The sequence below is a fragment of the Antechinus flavipes genome, chromosome 2 (assembly GCF_016432865.1).
Source record: "Antechinus flavipes isolate AdamAnt ecotype Samford, QLD, Australia chromosome 2, AdamAnt_v2, whole genome shotgun sequence".
NCBI classification, from domain to species: domain Eukaryota; kingdom Metazoa; phylum Chordata; class Mammalia; order Dasyuromorphia; family Dasyuridae; genus Antechinus; species Antechinus flavipes.
In genome coordinates, this window is record NC_067399.1 from 317,147,075 (window position 1) to 317,171,591 (window position 24,517).

Genomic DNA, 24,517 nt, shown 5'->3' on the forward strand with positions numbered 1-24,517 from the left:
AGAAGTCATCTTTAATGACCAAAAAAGACTATCAGTCTTAATCTGACTCTAGGATTTAGGAAAATCATTTTCTATTACCATGAATACATTTCCTTTCCATTTCCTGATGAAATTCTTCTTTTCCTTTAATTCCCAGTTCAAATGATGTCTCTTCCATGATGTCCTCCCTGATTTTTATAAGTAACACTACTTTCTTCCTACTTAAATTATCTTACAGTATTGTACCTAAATCTTCCTTTGCAAGATGTTACATCTTATTCCCTTATTACATTGTAAATCCCTTGAGAACAGAAACTGGTTGTTTATTTTTCATTTTTGCATCTCTAGTACCTAGAACAGAGAAGAATGCTTAATAAACACTTACTGAATTGAATTAAATGGTAATATTGTCACAAATTCCTTTTTTTTAAAGCAACAGTTTCACCCATAATAATTTGTAATAGTCTAGGACAAATGGGACTCTGTGAACTTGTTTTCTTAATATTTTGATCACTATATTTAAATATAGTTTTGTTTGTAATCTTATACATTTTATTTTATGCACTTAAAAATATTATTCTAAAAAAGGTCTATGGGTTTTCAGTAGACTGCTAAGGGGCCCTTGACACAAAAATAGTTAAGAAACCCTGTTCTAGGGATACCTAGACCTAAAGATTTTCAAAGACAGCTGCTCATGTTTGAGTTAACCCTTATCTTCCATGCTAAGGTAAAAGGACCTAACTTGTAATATCTGTGGGTTGTGGTAGCTTACACAATTGCCTATTAGCATGAGTATCTCTCACCTATCATCAATTCGTTTCATAAAAAATAACCTCAAGTTGTAGGTAATTTACAAAGACATTTATCTTTTTAATGAACAGTTCTTGGACCTATGAACACTCAACTTAGTAATGATAGTGGCTGCCACTGATATCCTTCCTCCTTTACTACCTATGATAGAAAATGCTCCTTTAAGAAATCTCACTCAACTATTAACCATTTGTAGAACAGCCAACACCAATGTACTCACTAGTCCCTCATACCAGAAAGACATTTATGCCACCAGAACCTTTTTCCAAAGCTCTTACAGGAGCATTCTTTCTCTATAAATCAGTCTACTACAACTATCATGAAGAAATAATATCCTCTCTCTCATGTTGGCCTTACATCTTAATTTTATATAGGTCAACTGTTCTCAATATTATACAAGTTAGATGTAGGAGGAAAAAAGTGACGCACATTAAATTCATTTACCTTTTCATATTAATATAAGACAATGACTATTTCCTTGCTCTGTCTGGTCTCTTAGCTGATCACTCTTGACCTAATTTTCCTATCTATATTCTTATCCTGGATCTTCACCATCAGCATTAACTAAAATACTTACCACCTTTTGCCCCACTATCAGAATAACTGCTGCTGTTCTTGGCGGCTTTGGAATTAGTTCCCAGAAAGACACTTGCAGATTTGTTTTTTTGGGTATAAAAAGTCAAAACCTCCTCCAGTTCAGCCTCACTAAAATAAGCAGAAATAAGTCAGAAGAGGATTGTGCATTGGAAAATAAACCCCAAACAAACATAATTATATGGTGGTAACAGAAAAAACATGAAGAGGAATAAAAGGCAGAAGATGAATGGAAGAAAAACTATTCTGCTTTTAGAGACAAGTCTGTCAGGAACAGGTTTATTAATTAGATTTTAAGCATCTCTGTTTAAAGAGCAAGAAAATGCAAAGAGATAAAGATCTATTCTGCTTTAGAAATTTTTTGATCTAACCCATTTTCTCTTTACAATTTATAAAGTTTAAGAACAAAGACAAAATTCCATAGTTATGATTCAGCAAAGGCACAAAGTTTGGGTAACAATTTTTGATGCATCAAACAAAAAACGTTAATTAATTTTTGGTGCCCCTTGAAGAATCATTTCACTAAAACTATTCCATCACTCTAACCACTTTGCCTAAAGAATTTCCTTTCAAAATGGCCAAAAGTAAAACTTAAGAGGCACTTTTGTTTACTAAATTAATCAAAAGAGTTCTTGCTCTTAGTCATATTATCACCTAATCAATTTCAGAGATTATTCCCTTCCAGCTGATCAAGTTTTTCCTTTTAGAAATTAGGTATTCTTTTATAAGAAAGATGAAAAAAGATTTCCTTGCAGGATATTATTTCAGAAACAAAAAAAAATGACTTACTTAGAGTTTCTTGTTCAGATTAGATCAAAGCCTTCAGACTAAAATACTCTCTTAATATAATTTCCTACTGTTTTCTTAAAGAGGGAATGGGGAAGAGGGTAAGTATTTCATATAGGAAATATATCTAAAGGGAAGATACGAGATGAAAAAAGCATTTTGAAAAAAATAAAGTACTATACAAATACAAAATACAGTAATATTGGAGACACCATAAGTTAATGGATGTCACCAAACTAGACACATAGTGAAAAAGACCTGGGTTCAAAACTCACCTCTGAGACTTCTACACTTAGCCTTTATGAGATGCAATTTCCAGAGCTGTGGGAATAACCCTACCACTAATACTTACTTCACAAGGTTGTTGTGAAACTTAAATGAGACAAATAATATTTGTGATGCACTTTGCAAAACTTAAAATGCTATGCAAATGTCAGCCATTATTATTAATATTTGCCTTATCAAGGATATCTCTCAAGAGAAGTTCACTTCTATAAGGTAATAACTGCTTGAGTAACTTTAATTTTTAACAAAAGATAAGTGAAGTTTCCTCTCAGAAATCAACACTGAATCATCCAGTCAGTAAGTGCAATATATTTAATGTGTTTTAATATATAATTGGTTGGGAGTACCTGTGTGATCCTTTCTCCAGAAGATGGATGACTGAATCTGAATTAAGTAATTTTATATAATTATAACTTAACATTTAGACTTTTACTACTTATCACATTGATAAAACATTGTCATTTTCAATCACAGAATTAGAAATTTCTTTTCTATTTTTCTAATATGAACATAGCAGATGTTTTTTACCTTGTTTTAATACCATTCTTGAACAGTTGATCACTTCAGATCTAATAACTAAACAAGCCCAATCAGTCAAACAAGAATAAGTTTTGCCTTTTTAATAATAGGGCTAAATTTATGCCCACAGAATGAGTTATAACCTCATACAGGAGATCACTTAGTGTTACTTGATAATTAGTGATGGAACTCTAGGTACAATATATTTTCAAATACCCAAGGTTTTTTTGTCCACTAAAATTCAGATATTTGGGAGTTAATTCATAAGCATTATTCTGAACTTCAGATTTAACAATTTTTGCATATTTTCTATTTTTTGTACAAGGTCTTTCACTGTGAATGTCACTGGGTTATTTTGTTGTTTTTGTTTCATGTAAACTCTGAGGGTATGTGCTACTTTAGCTTCTGTCTTTGTATCCACAGGACATACATAGCATACTGCACAGGGCATATATAGTATACGCCTAGCACATAGTAGTTATAGTACTTATTAAACCCTTAACGATTAACTTTTTGCATCAACTGGCTATGCTAATTATAGGCAAAGATGTTCAGACAATATATAATAAACTTGGTCTGAGATTGTGTCAAGATCTAGGACTAAATGGGGGATTTTAAAATGCCTAAAGACTAAGCTTGAGCATAAGGAACTTTTCTATTTATCCTATTTTATATATAAAGTGGGCATATTGTTCAGAATGTTGAGAAACTGTTAAATCTCTAACCATTCAACTCAGATCATTACCCCTGAACTGGCAAACCAAAGAGGAAAAAAACAGATTTATTAAATGCAAGAAGATTCAATCTGAATTGTCTCAAGGTGACTCTTCAGTACCTCTGGTGTTAGATACTTTGAAGGAAATTTAGCATCAATGTTTGCTACCAAGAAGTACGTTAAAAACCAAAGTTATGACAGCTACAATATAACTGGCTGAGACTCTGAAAGATTCCAGTAGATCACACTAGTGCTCTTCTGAAAGATGATTTCACTCAGATCCACAAGTAAGAAAGGAAAAAATCCTGGTTTAAGAAACAATGACAATTCCTTAGATGGGGCAAGATTAGAGATGAAGAGAATAGAGTATAGCTTGTAATTAAGATTTTCTTCTACCTTGCATGGCTTATGAAGTCCTGAAAGTTTTCGGGATTCACTCCATCCTCCTCTTCTTCTTCAAGTTTCTTCTTTGATTTTTTTTCAGCCATTTGTTCTGTTTCCTATACTCCCACCACCGCCAAACAAATACATGAATAAATATGTTTTCCTCCTTTGTATTTGCATGCTATAAGATAATAGCTAAAGAAAAGAAATGTAGTAGGATAGTAGAATTGCAAATCTAAAGTTAAGAAACACAGCATCAGCAAAATGCTGGTGATAGAGATTCAGGATACTGAAACTACTATCATATGATTGGATGCAAGATGACAGGATATAGTCCCATACTCAAAATTCTTTTACTTTACTTTATCATCATGTGTGTACTTTACATTGTAACAATTTACACTGAAATTTGTGAACTTTTAATATTATTGTATTTAATATTTATATTTAATATTATTTTATGCCATCATTTTTATAAAGTATAATGAAGTCTTTAAAAAAAAGTTTTCATTTAAATGGAAATTATTATGTTTACACTTCCTATGTATAGTGAGTGACCTTGTAATTATGCCTTTTGCATTTTCCTGTTGTGATTTCTAAGTCCTCACAATTTTAAAAGCATAACACTAGGCACAATGAATGCTGTAGTTATCAAGGGATCTGGAAAAGAGATGGGTCCTAGAAGACCTTTGCACACAAATATCACAAATACACTCTACAATCAAAAACCAACTACTTTAAGGTTAGTTTTAGTTAGAGTCAAGGATTAGCAGTCAGCCAACCTGGATGTGGCATCTAGATGTTTATTCTACCAACCATACTGTACAAATCAGAAAGGCAGTTGACTTTTCTATACTTAAATATTTCTTCTGAGAGCACTATTTTGCAAGAAATATTTTAAAAGCATTTGGCAACTCTCAAATGAAAATTCTATATAGAGTTTTATAACACAAACTTCATGGCATTTATAGCAAAATAAGGTTAGTGTATAAAATGTTTCAGAGAAGAAAATTTAACCAATGCCAAAGAGGATATTGTATTTATAGACCAAATTTATATTCAAACATATTACAGGCAATTCAATTTCTGAATGCTTATATACATATTAATTACCTTGAAGATTATCCACATGTTCCTGGAGTTGTCCAGGTTACAACATAGCCCAAAATGATTTGGGGAAAGGCAATGCTTATTCCAGAGGAAAATTGCCACCAGATTAGCAAATCAATGGTTCTGATCCAAATAGAAGATTTTGCCTATGGGGTGGAACACTCCTTGGGAATGGGTCCTCATTAAGTAATGTAGCCTCATGATCCAACTGGGTTGAAACTGCAGTCTTACTCTATACAGTGACATCACCTAGTGAACAATGATTACTGCTTAGGAGATAAACATATGCCTCTGTGCCCAGCTGGATTAAGGCTATTAAGTTTTCAGTAGATGCAGAAGGTAAGTTTTCATTAGATGCAGAAGGTAAGAACTGGAGAAAAACAACCATAATGCAAGGTAGTTTGTGTTAAGTACTATATGGAAAGTACTAAGTATAATGAGGGTTTAAAGGAGGGAAGAGATCACTATTCAGTTTTCCGAAGTAACTGAGTTATAAGGAGCTCAAATAAGGATATTGGAATACTAATGAACCCTATAAAGGAACCCAACAGGTATAAGATCACAGATTTTGTTTTTATGATCACAGAAACACAGCTTCAGAGCTGCAAGGGGCTGCAGGGTTCATCTACGTCATTCATTTCCCCCATGCTCTCAGATGAAAACTTGCTTCACATTTTACAGGGAGGAAAAAAACAAAACTGAAGCCTTCACTGTTAGTTCTCCTCTTAATCCCTTTTTCTCATTTCCTATTACTCAGATGTCTTCTGTCACTTGCTTCTTCCCTATCTCATATAATGACACAGCCTTACTCCTTATCAAAACTACGCCTTCTATTTGTTCAAGCAACTTTATTCCAACTCTACTGCAACAGATTGCTCTCTCATCATCCCCACCAACGTGCAATTTGTCCCAGTCTACTGGGTCTTTCTCTATTGTCTACAAACAAATCCATGTCTGCCCCTTCCTGAAAAAACTCTCACTTGATCCTTTCATCCCCACTGAATATCATTATATTTTGAGAAAAAAAAAAAATCTACAATAGATGTCTCCATTTGCTATTTGCTTCCAACCTCAAAAACTCTCTCAGAAGTTACTAATGATTTCTTAATTGCCAAATCCAATGACTTTTCCCTTTCCTCATTTTCCCTGAACTCTCTACCACTGATCATTCTTTTCTCTCTGAATTTTTGGAATACCACTCTTCTATTTCTAGTCCTAACCTCAGACCACTCCTTTCTCTGTTTTTTTGCTCATTCCTATTCTAAATTTTCTAACCATAGGTGTTTCTCAGGATTCTGTTTTGGACAGTTTTCTCTTCCCCCTTTATATGCTTCATTTAGTGATCTCATCAGCTTCCATGATCATTTCTAAACTGACAGTCTACCCACTCTACCCTAGACTCTCTGCTGACCTCCAATTGCATACCTCCAACTCTCAGACATCTTAAAGTGTATTCTAATAGACATTTTGAACTTAATGTGTCCAAAATGGAACTCATCTTTCTGCCAATTACAATTCTCCCTCCTAACATCATCCTTCCAGATCTTCAGTTTCTGAACCTAGGAGTCAGCCTGGATTTCTTACTCTCTCTCATTCCACATATCCAATCTGTTTAGATTTTATTTTTCAAACATCTTTCAAGTACCTCCCCTGTCTTTCCTTGGACACTGTCACTTCTCTAGTACAGGCCCTCATCACCGTGTGCAAGACTACTGCACTAACCTGCTGTGGATCTGCCTGAAAGTTTCTGCCATATCAGTCCTTTGTCCATTCAGCCACCAAAGTGATTTTCCTAAAGCACAGGTCTGATGATCATGTCAACCTCTCCTCTCCATCAGTATCAAATGATTAAACTCCAGTGGCTCTCTGTTACCTCCAGGATCAAATACAACATCCACTGGTTTATATTCAAAGCCCTTTAAAATCCAGCTGCCTCCTGCCTTTCTAATCTCCTTAAACTTTACTCTCTTAACATATACTGTGCTCACTGACACTAGTCACCTGGCTACTCCATGAATAAAACACTCTACTCATCCATGCAGGGCATTCCCTTTTTCCTGGAATGTGCTCCCTTTCTTTTCAGACTTCTCTGGTTTCCTTTAAGTTCTAACTAAAATCTTATCTTTTACTAGAAGCTTTCTCCATCTTTTATTTCCAGTGCCTTCTCTCTGTTAATTCTTTCCTATTTTGAGAGCTGAGGCTGTGCTTTTTTATAACCACAGCATTTAGCACAAATCCTGGCACACAGAAGACTTTAATAAATGTTGATTGAATAACAGAACTAGCTCAACCTAAAAGAAGTAAAATTGTCTGTAGACATAAAAACAATAAATAGCAGAGCTGGGATTTGAATCCATATCCTGATGCCAAATCCAATGTTTCTTTCATTGCACCAGGATGGACCTCATTAGAAGAGCCGCTTACCTTGTTGTAGACAATGATGAAGTCACCCAGTTGATGTGCTAAGATCCTTCTTCTTTCCAAAAGGGCCAATCGCCGGCTGGGTAACACCATTCTCAGGGAATGTTGGAGATTGCTTGATGCACGCTTGAGGAACCGAACTACCAGCTCCTATACCATCAAAAAGCATAGAATTAAAAAGCACAAAAATACCAGGAAGCAAAAGATAAGCTATGTATGGATGAAAAAAAGGAAATGGTAGAAAGGCTATTTTATTTGTTTTTCATTCACTTACTCAAAAAAATACTTATTGAGGTACCTACAATATGCAAGATGTTTTGAAAACATAACATTTATTGTCAAGAAACCTCCAGCCTCCTAAAAGTAATCCTATTCAATTTAAATCAAACATTTATTAAATGTCTAATAATCTGCAAAGCACCACGTAAAAATGCTGAATATACAAGGTCAAAAAATAGTACTTGCTTTCAAAAACCTTATATTCTATTGGAACACAAATAAATAAAATATGCAACAATATTTGAGGTACTTGGTGATGCAGCAAATAATAGAGTAATAACAATAGCAAATAATTTTGTATAAAGTCAGGAAAAACACCTTTAAATATAAAGGAAAGAAAATTCAAATAACTAGACTATTTTGTACCCTCTAAAAACTATGGAATATTATGTTTAAAAAAAAAAAAAGCAGAGAGGGAGATTTCTGGGAAGAGGTAGTAGTAAAAAATTTCAATCTCTCTAGATGTCCTCCACAAACAAAACAAAACACAAGACCTTTACACCTCAGGGCAAACATAGACCAGTAAAAAACAAATAAGACTTGGGGGGAAAAAAGGGCTCCTCCTGAGACAAACCAAAAAGACCTGAATATCAACCCTAGAACCAGGGTGTAATTAGTGTGAAGTATAAACACCTCCAGACCAGCTCTGCAGAAACTGAGTAAAAAGGAACTAGCATACTCAGTGAGTGCAAAAGCAATGAAGCAGGGATGTTGCTGGCTGTGGGCAGGTATCTGCAGGAGGATGGAGCACTTGATTTGGAGTTCTAGGTCTGAGAAGAGAGTTAAAGTGAAGCCAGAGGCAGCATCCACCACACTACAGGACTAGAAGTGACTACATTAATGAATTCTCATTTTTTAAAAAGGACAAAGGAGATAGAATACAACCATAAAAATTTATTTGGGAATGGGGAAAGACCATGGTTCATCTGCAGAGGAGGACAATGAAGTAAAAAAGCCTTCTCTACCCCAAAGAGAAACATTAAATGGCTACCTGCCCAGAAAGAATTTATAGAAAAACTAAAAAAGATACGCTTTAAAAATTAAATGAGACTGAAGAAAAAGTAAAAATAATAATAATAATTAAGAACCATCCAAGAAAAACAAGATTATGAAAGTTAACCAACTAGAAAAGGAGATCCATAGTCTTAAAGAAGAAAATGTTCCTCTGAAAATTAGAATTGGGCAAGGGAACCTTGTTCAACCTATAAGGGACCAAGAAATAAAGCAAAATATCAAGAATAGAAGAGAATGTGAAACATAAGGAAAACAACAGATTCATAGATCAAATCAAGAAAACAAGAATAATTGGGACTTTTCAAGTGAAAGCTGTGGCCAGAAAAAGAACCTTGACAAAATAGTTATCAAAAAATAATCAAAGATAATTGTCTTCAAGTAATAGAACAAGAAGGGAAAATGGAAATAGAAAAAATCCACCATTCATCACCTCAAAGAGATCCTATAAGAAAAACATATAGGAACATTATTGCTAAATTTTGAAACCCCTAGGTTAAAAATTTTATAAGAAACAAAAAAACCCAAAACAAAACAATTCAAATATGCTACAATTACAATTAGAATGGTACTGGTTTTATCAGAAGCTACAATAAAAGACCACTGGTCCTGGAAGATTATATACTGATAATCAAAAGAACTAGGCTGGCAACCAAAAATATTATATCCAGAAAAATTATGTATAATATTGAACCCCCAAAAGGTACATTCAATAAACTTTCAGATTTTCGGATTTTCTCTCTAAAAAAAATCTAAACTCAATAGAAAATGTAACATAAGAGACCATCATCAAAGACTAATTTCAAGAGACTAGTAAGGACAAATTGTTTATGTTTTACATGTGGAATAAACCATATGTCTAAGACTGACATTAGTAATTGGGTAGTCCAAAATAAAAACAAGCAGAATTGAATATGATTTGAGTCTAAAAAGCAAAACTGTCTAGGAAAAGGTAAAAACTGAATATGCATATAACATAATTACTATCAAGAAAGAAATCTACATTATGCCAGCCATGTTAATATTGTTTTAGATGCAAGTCTATGCATCTGTATATGCATACATATATATGTGTGTTTATGTATACAGGTGTATACATAGATATGTATGGATGCACACACACACACACACACATATATATACATACATAAATACACACATACACATATATATATATACACACACACACATATATATATATACACACACACACACACATATACATACATAAATATATCCATACTTAACTAAAGACTGCTTGGGGGAGATTGTGGGGAATGAAAAGGGGAGAGGAACAAAATAAAAAGCTGCCATGCTTAATCACTAATGATGAACTAACTTTAGGCATTTATGAGGCGGGGGAAAAAAAGAGATAAGATAAATATTTGACTTACAAACATTCCAAACAAAAGAGGCACAAGGAAATCTGTTGTTAACATTGGTAGAATCATCATGAAAATAATAAATATTTATGTTTACAAATTATTAAAAAAAAGAAAAGAAGCTGACTTGTAGGTAAAATGTTAAAAAAAAAAAAAACAGAGGGATAAAAATGCAAAACAGAACTGTAAGTAAAAAGGACATAAATAGACAATAGCATATATGGACATTTTAAAAATAAGAGAAATAAAAAGTTTACTTTTTTCTTTTTTTCAAATTTATTTAATATTTTTACTCAGTTACATTCAAAGCAATTTTTTTTTTTTTTACATTTGTGTGATGACCGAGTTAGCACCCTGGGTACTTTAGAATCAGCAGAAGTCAAGATCAGCAAGTCCTTGATCTTTACTCTTTGTGGAAGTGAACGGAATGGCAATACGAAGTAAGAGCAATCAAGACACAAATCTGCCAAGAGTGACTCTGGTTTTCTCACTTCACCCACCAAATCCTCTACCCAATCTCTTATACAACAGATTAAGCCTGCAGCCTAGTGGGCAGGGCATTCTTTCTCCAAGAATTTACTGATAGAGCATTGTCCAATTGGTAATTGGCCTTAAGTGCTCAGCACATCTGCTCAGAGTTTTCTGCCCATTACATATTTGTTTTTAAAATTTTGGAGTTCTTGGTTTTTTCTTTTATCTCTACCCACAATTAAGTATCCGCTTGTAAAGTTATATAAAACATTTCCACAAAAGTCAAGGTGGAGAAAAAAATTTCCCACTCTATTTACATACATTTCCCACTCTAACTAAAATAAAAATGGGGGAGGGAGGAAAGGAAGAAAAGAGGGTTAAGGGAAGGGAGAGTGAGAGAAAATGCTACAACCTGTATTCAGGTTGACACAATCAAGTTCCTTCTCTGGGTACAGATAGGATTTTTCATCATAAATCCATCAGAATAATTGTGGATGAGTGGGATGGGGGGAACCCTGAAACTGCCCTGACTTTTAGGGGGAAGAAACTCTACTCTGGGAGAGGCCTGCCTCAGGGAATCAAGATAAAGTGGTTTCATTCTGTTATCTTGATAGGATTAACTGCATCCTCTATTGAGCTGAAAATTGGCTCAGGACCACTCCCCAAGTAAGTGGTCTCATTCAACTGGAAATCTAGGCCTGGGGGCAGTGACAACATTGAAGGAATCTCATTCCTCAGATTCCTTATAAAAATATGCAATTTTAAATTCATAATTTGCAGAAGGCCTGAAGTAGGAATCATGCCATGCCTAGGGACCTCTCTCTTCTTAACACAGCTGCCTACCAGGATGCCTGCCTGCTCTGAAGAGACGTTCTCTTCTCAGTGATAAACCTTTTGTTATCTCTGCCAGGATTTCTCTGCTAAGACCTTTATCTCTCTGCCAGCACTTTGTCACTTGGAAGTCAAGTATTCCTAGCAAAAGTTAGCTTTTGTAGTGCCAACAATAAACTTCCTTTTGATAATCTAATATTTTGGGTTTGTGAATTATTTCCCATTGGACCTGCGCTGACCCAAGAGGGGTTCTCACAACTCTCTGCACTGCCATTAACCATATCAAGTGTACTATTTAGAATAGCAAAGTCATTCACAGCAGATTATTCCAGAATATTGCTGTTATTTTGTACACAATACATTTCATTGAACCCAAGGGTTCATGGAGGATTTTCCAGGGGTTTTTTTTCCCCCTGAGAGCATCCTGCTCATCATTTCTGATAAAACAATAATATTCTATCATAAACATACACCATAGTTTATTGAACCATTCATCAACTGATGAACATCTTCAATTTCCAATTTTTTTTTGTCCTGACAAAATCTGCTATGGATATTTTTTGTACATATAGATCATTTTCTTTTGTTTTTTGAATCTCTTGGCATTCATGCCTAACAGCAGTGTTGGTAGATCAAAGGATATGTATGAATTTATAGCCTTTTGCGTACAGATCTATCTTTTGATCATTTATCAATTGAAGCATGGATCTTATTTTTTCTATAAATTTGACTCTGTTTCAGAAATGAGGCCTTATCAGAATTTGCTTTGAAATTCTTTGTACAAATACTATTGCTAACTCTATTTCCCCCCATTTATTCTTTCCTTTTCCTGTTCCTCCTCAAAAGTGTTTTGGTACTGACTACTCCCTCTCCCATTATGCCTTCTCTTTTATTACCTTCCCATCCTTCCCATCCCATTCCTCTCCTAAAATCCTGCAGGGTATGACAGATTTTCCTATACCTCTATTAAATATAAATGTTATTTCCTCTTTGAGCCAATTCTGATGACAGTAAGATTCACTCACTCACTCCTCCTCCTTCTCTTCCCTTCCACTATAAAAGCTTTTTCTTGTCTCTTTTTTTAAATGACACATAATTTGCACCATTCTACTTCTCCCTTTCCCATTCTCCCAGAATGTACTGGAATCCCTTAATTTCATCATTTAAAATTTTTTTTAAAAAAGATATTACCCCTTCATATTCAACTCATTCTTGTATCTTCTGTCTATATATACTCCTAACTGCCATAATAATGAGAAAGTTCTAATAATTTTCCATTCATAAATGCTCTTGGACTGGGCGAGCAAATATAATAAAGATGACAATACTACCTAAATTAATCTATTTATTGAGCGCCATACCAATCAGGCTCCCAAAAAACTACTTTGATGAACTAGAAAAAATAACAACAAAGTTCATATGGAAAAACAAAAGGTCAAGAATTTCAAGGGAATTATGAAAAAAAAAATGAAATGAAGGTGGCCTAGCTGTACCAGATCTAAAATTATATTATAAAGCAGAAGTTACTAAAACCATCTGGTATTGGCTAAGAAATAGACTAGTTGATCAATGGAATAGGTTAGGTTCAAAGGACAAAACATCCAATAACCTTAATAATATAATGTTTGAGAAACCCAAAGACCCCAGTTTTGGGGATAAGAATTCATTATTTGACAAAAATTGCTGGGAAAATTGGAAATTAGTATGGCAGAAACTAGGCATTGACCCACACTTCACACCGTACACCAAGATAAGGTCAAAATGGGTTCATGACCTAGGCATAAAGAATGAGATTATAAATAAACTGGAAGAGCATAGGATAGTTTACCTCTCAGACCTGTGGAAGAGGGAGGAATTTATGACCAAATTAGAACTAGAGATCTCTATTGACCACAAAATTAAAAATTTTGATTATATCAAATTGAAAAGTTTTTGTATAAACAAAACAAATGCAGACAAGACCTGAAGGGAAACAATAAAGTGGGAAAACATTTTTACAATCAAAGGTTCTGATAAAGGCCTCATTTCCAAAATATATAGAGAATTGATTCTAATTTATAAGAAATCAAACCATTCTCCAACTAATACATGGTCAAAGGATATGAACAGACAATTCTCAGACGAAGAAATTGAAACTATTTATAGACATATGAAAATGTGCTCCAAATCATTATTAATCAGAGAAATGCAAATTAAGACAACTCCGAGATACCACTACACACCTGTCAGATTGGCTAGAATGACAGGGAAAGATAATGCGGAATGTTGGAGGGGATGTGGGAAAACAGGGACACTGATACATTGTTGGTGGAATTGTGAACACATCCAGCCATTCTGGAGAGCAATTTGGAACTATGCTCAAAAAGTTATCAAACTGTGCATACCCTTTGATCCAGCAGTGTTTCTACTGGGCTTATACTCCAAAGAGATACTAAAGAAGGGAAAGGGACCTGTATGTGCCAAAATATTTGTGGCAGCCCTGTTTGTAGCGGCCAGAAGCTGGAAAATGAATGGATGCCCATCAACTGGAGAATGGTTGAGTAAATTGTGGTATAAGAACGTTATGGAATATTATTGTTCTGTAAGGAATGACCAGCAGGATGAACACAGAGAGGACAGGTGAGACTTACATGAACTGATGCTGAGTGAAACGAGCAGGGCCAGGAGATTATTATATACCTCAACAACGATACTGTTTGAGGATGTATTCTGATGGAAGTGGATCTCTTCGATAAAGAGAGCTAATTCAGTTTCAATTGATCAAGAATGGACAGAAGCAGCTACACCCAAAGAAAGAACACTGGGAGATGAATATAAACTGCTTGCATTTTTGTTTTTCTTCCCGGGTTATTTATACGTTCTGAATCCAATTTTCCCTGTGCAACAAGAGAACTGTTCGGTTCTGCACACATATATTATATCTAGGATATACTGTAACCTATTCAACATGTAAAGGATTGCTTGCCATCTGGGGAGGGGGTGGAGGGAGGTAGGGGAAAAATCGGAACAGAAGTGAGTGCAAGGGATAATGTTGTAAAAATTACCCTGGCATGGGTTCTATCAATAAAAAGTTATAAAAACAAACAAACAAAAATAATAATAATAATAATTTTCCATTCAGTTCTGGTCCTTTCAGCACAAATGCTTGAAAATTTTCTGTATTATTGAATGACCATTTTTTTTTCTCTGAAGGATTATATTCAGTTTTGCTGGGTATGTGATTCTTGGTTCTAATTCTAGCTCCACTGCTCTCCAGAATATCATATTCCAAGCTTTTGGTTCCTTAATGTAGAAGCTGGATAAATCTTGTGTTATCCACTGTACTTGAATTGTTTCTTTCTGGATGCTAGTAATATTTTCTGCTTTATCTGGGAGTTCCAGAATTTGGTTATGATATTCCTGGGAATTTTCATTTTGGGATCTCTTTCAGGAGGTGATCAGTGGATTCTTTCAAAATCTGTTTTACCCTCTAGTTCTAGAATATCAGGACAGTTTTCCTTGATAATTTCTTGAAAAAATGATGTTCAGTTTTTGTTGTTTTTCTTACTTTTTGATCATGACTTAAAGGTAGACCAATAGTTTTAAAATTATCTTTCCTAGATCTATTTTCCAGGTCAGTTGTTTTTCCAATGAGGTATTTCACTTTTTTTACCCCTATTTTTTTCATTTTGGGGGGAGGTTTTGCTTTATTTTAATCTTTATTTCTCATAAAGTCATTCGCTTCTGTGTAGAATTAACTGAATGAAGACAGTCATGGGTATATAGCCTAAAACTATAGCCTTAATTGTGACTTGACACTTTATGATAACAAATAGAGCTATAGCTAAAAGTTTCAGGTATTTGTCCCCACCTATTTCCCACCACTTCTTAATTAGCATTTAAGTATTTCTTTTAAAAAATGATGTTGCTTTGAATTTTCTTATGTGAGGCTATCTGCTTGTACAGCAGTTCTCCAGGAAAGCAAATTTATTATTATTGATTTGTATTCTTTTGTTTCTAGATTATATTTCTACAATTAGAATATAAGTCGGGACTCCCCCCAAACAATGGGAGAAAAGGCCAGGTAGGGATAGGGGCTTCTGCATTCAGGATATTTAATTTTGTGTTTTGCAGTTTTTACTTTGCACACACTTCTTTCACAGATAAACACCTTGTCAGATGGGAAATGCCCTTTCTTGTGAAAATCTTAATACACCTCTTTTTGCTTTTTCTTACTCTGAGAGTCTCTGAGAGTCTCAGTACTGTCCCACACACTTCCATTTAATCAATTTTAATTTATAAGGAATTATTTTCCTCAGTGAATTTTCATAGCTCCTTTCCCAATTGGTCAATTTTATTTTTTAAGGCATTCTTCTCCCCATTAGCTTTTTGTATTTCCTTTTGGACCATCTTAATTCTTTTCCTCTATTCCTTTTATTTGATTTTTAAAATCCCTTTTGAGCTCTTCCTTGGCCTGAATCCAATTCTTATTTTTCTTGAAGGCTTTGGATGCAGGAGCTTTGACTTTATTGTCATCTTCTCAGTGCATGTTTTGACCTTTCTTGTCATCATAATGTCAGAAACTTTTTTCTGTTTTCTCCTCATTTTCCCAGCCTATTACTTGACTTAATTTTAACTCTTTGTTAAAGCAGGGCTCTGTTTTCAGGGTAGAGGGTGCACTGTCCCAAGCTTCAGGGGTTTTGTGCAGCTGTTTTCAGAGATCCTTCTAGGAACCTGACCACAAGCACTCTTTTCTGCCCTGGAGCTGTTAAGCAATGTCCCCAGCCCACTAGAGCTATAAATCTAGTCTTCTAAAGCAACAGAGTCCTGTTTTGCTGATGCCAAGACTGTGCTGGCTCAGCCTGCACTGGGGATTCCACACCAGACTCCCATACCATTGCCACAGATTCTCTCCACTGACCTTCCCAGTTCTCTCTGATGTTTGGGGGGGTGGGGAAGGGGAGAGGTCCAGAAGCCTTTAGCACTACAGCTGATTCAGAAGTTCTGCCTTGCTGACACTGGGGTCCAGGCCGAGGCTGAGGCTAAAGCTAGAGCCAGGGAGGGACTGGGGCTAGGGATGCTGGGATTATGCCCTGGGCTTCTACCCAAGTTCCCCAGCCTTTTCTGCTGACCTTCCAAGTCCTCTTTGGTATCTCTGAGCTGAGAGATCTGGAAGCCAACAATACTACCACCGATTCAGAGGTTGGGCTGGGGCTGATCTGGATCTGGGACTGCACTGACATGGTCTACACTGGGATTGCACACTGCACTTCTATCCTGACGTTACAGACCTTTCCTGCTAATCTTCTAAATTCTTTTTGGCTGGAATATGTTCTACTCCATCTTTTTGGATATTCTGATGGTCTAAAATCTATTTAGAGTCATTATTAAAGTACTTTAGAGCAGCTTTGGGGAGAGGCTGGGCGAGTTCCTGCTTTTACTCCACCATCTTGACTGCCATCTTGTCTTTGCCTCAATAATTTACTTTTTTATTTAAATTTTTTTTTTTGCATCCAAGACTTATTTTTTAAAGTGTAATAAGTTTATTTATTTTGAATACACATTGCTTTATAAATCATATTGGGAGAGAAAAATCAAGAGCAAAAGGGAAAAAGGAAGAGATTAAAAAAAAAACAACAACAGAAAAAAGAAGTGAACACAGCATGTGTTGATTTACATTCAGTGTCCTTAGATCTTTTTCTGGATGCAGATGGCATTTTCTGTCCAAAGTCTATTGGGATTGCTTCAGATCACTAAAGTGCTGAGGAGATTATAGAATAATTTAATTTTTAAAAAACCCTTTTAACCTGGGCAGCTAGATAGCACAGTGGATAGAGTGCTGGGCCTGGAATCAGGAAGATTCATCTTCCTGAATTCAAATCTGGCTTCAGACACTTACTAGATGTGTGAACTAGCTATGTCACTGAACCCTGTTTGCCTCATTTGTCAAATTAATTAGAGAAGGAAATGGCAAACCTCTCCAATAACTTTGACAAAAAAAAAATCACAAATGGGATCATGAAGGGTTAGAAACAATTAAAACAACTCAACAATTACCTTCTATTTTGTGTGCCAGGGCTGTGCTGGCACAGAATGAACTTTCATTCTTCCAGAATGAAACTGCAGAATTAAAGAGAAAATAAATGGGAAGATAGAAGGTGAAAGGATAGAGGGCATGGGAGGTTTAAGGATATAAATAATAGAGATAACATTTATATGGTATTTTAAGATCTAAAAAGCACTTTATATATAATCTCATTTAATCCTTTCAACAATTATATGAAGTAGGTGCTATTATCTCCACTTTACAGATGAGGAAATTGAGGTTATAAAATTAAACTTCTCAGGGTCACATAGCTAGTACATATCTAAGGAGAAATTTCATGTAATTTGTGGTCCTTATCAAGTCCCATGGGAAAAGAGTGAAAGATAATGACTTCTCTAATTACTCAACAAAAAGAAAGGCTTCAAGAGAATAATGGAGGTGGCAGAAGGGAGAAATTAAATTGAAGGAATGAAAGGGAGGGATACCAACAAAAAATTCTCCATGGGTGAAATATATATATTTGGAATTTGAAATAAATATATTTGACTGCAACATATCTAACATATATAGGACTGCTTGCCATCTAGGGGAGGGAGTGGAGGGAGGAAGGGAAAAAATCGGAACAGAAGCGAGTGCAAAGGATAATGTTGTAAAAAAAATTACCCTGGCATGGATTCCGTCAATATAAAGTTATTATAAAATAAAATTTAAAAAAAGAAATAAATATATTTGAAAGAGGGGAGAATCTCATGATGGATCTTTGTTATGGGCCAGAACTCTGAATTTGAAACAAGGATTCTTACAAGGTATTAACTCAGTGGAATTGATAAAGACAATGGTTGTTTAGCATGATGCTTAATAAGTTCTCTAGTTCAGTACATGTACTTAATATAGTTCTACAAGATTCACATCAACAGAACTAGGGAAGAAAGAAACTGTGGTGGTGGTCCTCCTGCCTCTCCCACAGAAACCAAGACACATTCAGAAGGACCTCAAGAAAGCTGGCCTCGGCCCCAGGCAAGGAGACAATAAAGGATTTGGACACCTGGCTACTGTTGTGGTGATTACTGAATTGAAAGGAAGGCTGCCCACAGAGACCCCCAAAAAACGAACCAAAGAAAACATAACAATCTTGTTCTCAGAAGAGCTAGTACACTGGACACACTTTATGAGAGACTTGTGCCACCATGGAAAAAATTCTGTTTCATAAGAAGGATTAATAGCCAATGAGACCCAAAAGACTTGGATTGAGTGAGACAGGAACCAAGAGAAGACATGATACAGATAATGGGAAGAAAAACAATTATAGCAAGAGCAATGGGCAGAAATGAATGGCACAGTTTGGGACAAAAGAATAATTTCTACTAAAAGGCACAGTTTTTATCCAAATTATTTCCTTCAGGAATTGATGCTTCAAGAGATGAGGCACAACTAAGGGAAAAAAAATGGGAAACTAAGTCAAGGTTTTAAAAACAGTAACATAGAAATTGTTTAGAACAGAGTTCAAAATGGGCATTTTATAAAATTTAATTCCATGATGAATTTAGAGAGAACTTTATAAAAAGAATAAATAAGGAATTAGATCATGAATATGAGAACAAAACTGCGGAATAGACAGGATGATAAGAAAATTAATGAAGAGAATGAAGCAAAGAAAAGGTACAGAGCTCTCTCCTCAATATGGCTGAGTAGATAAGAGACCAGCTCAGGTCTATCACAGCTCCTCCCGAAAAATTAAAAAAAGAATACCAGACTAATAATCAAGAAACCCAGGGAAAAACAGTATGTATATTTTTTCTGATTAGGTCCATATAAAGAAAGAGCCAGAAAGCTGTAGGCATTAGGGAAAAGATCCCACAAGAAAAGCCAGGCCCAGGAGTATAGGGCAACATGTGGATCAAGGGCAAGTCAGGACTGACTTATTTTGAAGACAGGATGGGAAAAGCACCCGTACATGTTGATATTGGCATGATGAAGGCCATCAAAAAGTGACTGGGTCATAAGATATGACAAAAGGGACAATTTCAGAAAAGGTTAGGAAAATTTATATGAACTGATACACAGTACAGTAAGCAGAATAAGGAAAAGAATTTATACAATGAAAACATTTTTAAAAAAGAGGAATTCTGAAAATATTAAGAACTTTGATTAGTTCAATGACCAATCATGATTTCAGAGTACTGATAATGAAGGATATTACTTCCTTCTTAACAAAGAGGTGCTAAACTCTATATGTGCCATGAGACATGTACTTGCAATATGCAGGATATGACATATATTTTTGGACATGTGAAACAAAAGAGGAATTTGTTTAGTTTAATCATTAAATGTTTGTTACAAGGATCTTTCATCCTCCCCCTTTTATCCCTGGGAGTAAAAAAGAAGAAAAGAAGAAAATAAATGAGGTATCTAGGGAGCACACTGGATAGAATATTAGGCACAGAGTCAGAAAGAGCTGAGTTCATATCTGGTCTAAGACTATAGTTGTTTAAAGAGAAGCTATATGTCACTGCATTCTTGTTGAACATCCTTCCTGAATTAATTTAAGGTAAACCTCATTTTGTTAAATGTTTACTGTCTTGTTTCAACCCAACAGTAAACCTGAACTTGGAAAATGCTAGCATTAAAGCTGAGTCTCTGACACCTCCTAAAGGAAATCACAAAATGAAAAATTCCCAAGAATACCACAGCCAAAATTCAGAGATTCCAGGTCAAACAGAAAAAAATATCACAGCAGGAAGCCAGAAAGAAAGAATTCAAGTACAAAGGAATCCCTGTTAGGATCAAACAAGATTTGGAAACCTATCACTATATAGAGGATATGAGCTTCTGATACATTTTTCCAGAAGGTAAAAGATAAAGGATTATATTGAAGAATAACCTACCTAACAAAATTGAGTATAATCTATTTGAAGCGGGTTGTGGTCCCTTTGAAAAAACGTATTTCCTATTGATTTTTTATTCTTTTCAGATTGATCTGTGATTCCTTTCAGATTCTCAGCCCCTCCAGGCTGAGGCATCAGTTCAGGAAGCCAGGGCCTTTGATTCACAAATCCTGGTCAAAAGCACCCCTTTGAATTCCAATAAGAGATTCAGGTTGTCCCAGCCCCAACTAGATCTGAGCCAACTTGGGCTCTCCCAGCCCCCATTGGTTCTAATCTGCCCTGGTTTCCCAACCCCCACCAAGACAATCAATATAATGAGCTTCCATCAACTAAGGTCTTTGCAGAAGGACATTGGCAGCTCCCTTTTCTGCCAGGACCTTCTGTCCACTGAGAACTGCATTCTCCGTATAAAACTCCATTTTCCATAGATCTGCCCGCTGGAATAATATTCTTTTCCAGTGTTATCCTCTCCTTATCCTCACCTATTTCCCTATGCCTCTCTGTCAGGATTTCTAGCCTTACTTCCAATTCCTATAATAAACCTCTTTTATCAGTCTAGGTTTTTGAGTCCGTAAATTCCTTTACAGAGAACCTCACTGCTGCCAGAAGGGAGTCCCCAAAACTCCCTACTCTTGTGCCGAATCCCAAACGGTTGCAGGTGAGCCAAACCTCTCCATTTGGTTCCCTGGACCCCGAATTTGCCACTAGACCTTATCATTTAACTCCCTGACCACCAGAAACCCTATTTTCATTTTGGTTCCCTAAATCTAAACTGCATCACATTGATATTTTAAAATACAAACACTGGAATTGAGGGGAAAAAAAGGTAAATGGTAAATTCTGTATAAGAAGAGAAAAACTTTTATTCTCTTGAAGGGGAAGGGAATAAATATTTATAAAGTGCTCCCTATGTGTCAAATAATATGTTCAGTATTTTTATAAATATTAACTTTACAATAATCAAACAGTAATTTAGTAGATGCTATTATTGCTATTTTACAGTTGGAGAAACTGATACAGCCAGTAGTTAATGGATATACCTTAGAGTCATACATCTAGTAAATAACTGAGACTAGATTTTAACTCTGGTATTCCTGACTCCAGACCCAATGCCACACAGAATCCTTATGTGTTCTTGAAAACACTAATGTTTTTAAGCATTGGAGAGGACGAATGGTCTGGAAGTAGCTTTATTATATTTGGTGATTTTAAGTGAAGAAAATACAGAAAGGAAAAGGAACACAATAAGGAAGAAAGAGAAATGGGATCAAATATACTATTTCACATATTGTATTAATACATTGAATCATGTATAATTTATACAAACACTGAGGAAGCTGTTGGGGAAGCAGGTACCCAGGAACTTCACTTTCATGTAAAACAAAAAAAGTTTGGTTGAACACATACACACATGGACATAGATACAGAGTTTGTGGGAGAAATACATTAAATTCAACAGGAAACACCTGGAAAGAGGAAGAAAGTAAAATCGGAGAATAAGACAGAAGATAGAATCTTCTCTGTAAGTAAGAGAGATTACGTATAAATAAAACAAACTCTAATCTCAGAGGATGGATCATGAAGAGGGCTTTTTAAGGGCAAGAATGTGTAACACAGTAGGGCAAGAAGAAGATAAGAAAGGCAAGAATAGGAAGCTGATGACAATTATAGATCATTGGCATTGAGTACACTCCATATTAAATTAATTATGAAATTATTAATGACAAGGGATCAACTAAGATAGAATTCATAAGGAGCTGGCATACAGGAGGCACTAGATAAATTCTTATTTTCTTTCTTTTCCTTTCCTTCTTCGTTTCTCATTAGACTTTTGAGAGAGTGAGGAGGGTCATAAGAAAAGAGGGAGAAGAATAAGAAGGATTAAGGAACAGCCTAATTGTGTTTAAACAATTGGATATGAATGGAATGAAAAAATCCAACAACAGTTGAAAAAGCAAAATCCAACAATATGTTGCTTAAAAGAAACTAGATGATTAACATAAAAGTTAAAATATAAGACCAATATAAGACCATAATACACCAAGTAGCAAAATTGTGTGTGCTTCAGATTAATTCAAAAAAGCAAGGATAGTAAACACAATCTCAGATAAGGTCACACAAAAACAGATTTGATTGAAAGAAGCAAAGGGGGAAATATAATTATGCTTAAGGGCACCATGGATAATAATTAATATCGATACTTGATACATATGTACTAAAAACCTTAGTAACTGAATACTGAATAAATTGAACTTCATAAAATTAAGACAGTAAAACTGTAGTAGTTGGGAACTCCAATATATTCCTCTGATACTTAAAACAGTAGAAGGAAGCAAGGAAGAAAAAGAGAAAAAGAAAGAATGTAAAGTCCTGAATAGAATTTAGAAAAAAGATAATACAGATCTCCAGATATTACTGATTAAGAACAGAAATGTCAATACAGATTTCTCAGCAACTCATGGCTTTTAAAAAACTGATCCTGAATTAGGGCAGAAAAATCTCAAAACAGATGCAGAAAAGTAGAAATAGTAAACAAGTCCTTTATTGTTCAAATTTCCCCCCAAAATCAATCCCAAAACATATTCAATAAAGTATCTTCAAACAAGGGACTGAAATTAAGTAGAAGCTAAATAATCCAATCTTAAAGCATTGGTGGATCAAAGCTCAAATTAGAGAAGAAACATAATTTATATCACTTCATATCACAAAAATGAGACAACATACTAAAACTTTTGAAATGCAGACAAAACATTCCTTAGCAAAAAAAATAAATAAATAAAAATTATCTCTTTGAACAATTAATCATCAAAAGAGAGAAAATCCAGACCAATGAATTGGGCCTCCATCTAAAAACAAACAATAAACTAGACACTAAAACGGAAACTCTGAAAATTAAAATTAACAAAATTTTAAAAAGAAAAAAAAAACAAAGCCCCATATACAGAGAAATGAAAAATAAAATTTAAAAAAATTTTGGGTAAAACAACAAAATTGATGAGCAATAAGACAGTTTGATTAAAAGGAAAACTAAATTGCCAAAATTGCCAAAATCAAATGAAAAATTAAGCCAGAGAATTCAGAAAAAAAAATAGAAATTATTAGAATCTTTGTTGTTCAATTATATGCCAACAAAACTGACAATTACCAACACACACTTGATATGTATATACACATACATATGTATATTTATTTAAACTTTATCAACAGAACAAGTAGAGCAATTAACTATCAGTCTTAGGGGGAAAAAATTGAACAAGCTATAAATGAACTTCCAAAGAAAAAAGAGATCATATGAATTGGAATTTAAGTGACTTTTAAAAAATGTTCAAAGAACAAATATTTTTAATATCACACAAACTGTAAAGCAGCAAAAGAAACCATTCTATCAAAATTTTTGTTTGATATAAATATAATCTTAATACTATACTAGGGAGATTACTGAGCTGAATCTGCAATTTTTAGTAGATCTACTCTTAATTTCAATTTCTGCCCTGGTTACTCACTAATGAATTGAATCAGTCATCTAGCATCAGAATGCTTTTTTTTAACTTGACATATTACTGAATATGTGATCTTGGAAAGGGAAAACTGATGCACTATGGTTTCTCATTCAATAGCCCAATTATTACTCAGTCTAGTGCTCTTCCTACATATTTGTTAAAGTAACTGTAAATCAGCTAATCTATACTGCTTCTTTTTATTTTGGCATTTTTATTGGTAGTCTTGAGCTGATATTCATTAGGATTGCTGGTCTGCTGTTTTTGATCTATGTTTTGTTTCTCCCTGGTATAGGTATTAAGATTATACTTATGCAATTTTAAAGATTTCTGGCCTCAGGAAAGTCCCACAAATCAAAATCTTGAGACAATAGTGAATAGACCACTCTTCAGTTCATTGCTGACTGTCAATGATAATCTGTGATAACCAAATTCTTGAGACCACTACTTGGTCCTATCTCTGGATCATAAAATTTGCATATCCATAACATGAAGAACTAGATAAATGTCTCTCCTTGCTTCAGTTTCTTTGC

General features: G+C 34.7%; 1 protein-coding gene across 10 annotated transcripts in view; it reads right to left on the reverse strand.

Annotated features, from left to right (window-relative positions):
- Positions 1–24,517, reverse strand: part of TTLL5 (tubulin tyrosine ligase like 5) — a 392,042-nt gene that overhangs the window by 200,395 nt on the left and 167,130 nt on the right. For all 10 annotated transcript variants that reach the window (XM_051977559.1, XM_051977558.1, XM_051977560.1 and 7 more), the window contains 3 exons: positions 7,607–7,753; positions 4,085–4,188; positions 1,367–1,494 (listed from right to left, as the gene is read on the reverse strand). In XM_051977559.1, coding sequence (XP_051833519.1) covers positions 1,367–1,494; positions 4,085–4,188; positions 7,607–7,753 — 379 coding nt within the window. The remainder of the gene's footprint in view (positions 1–1,366; positions 1,495–4,084; positions 4,189–7,606; positions 7,754–24,517) is intronic.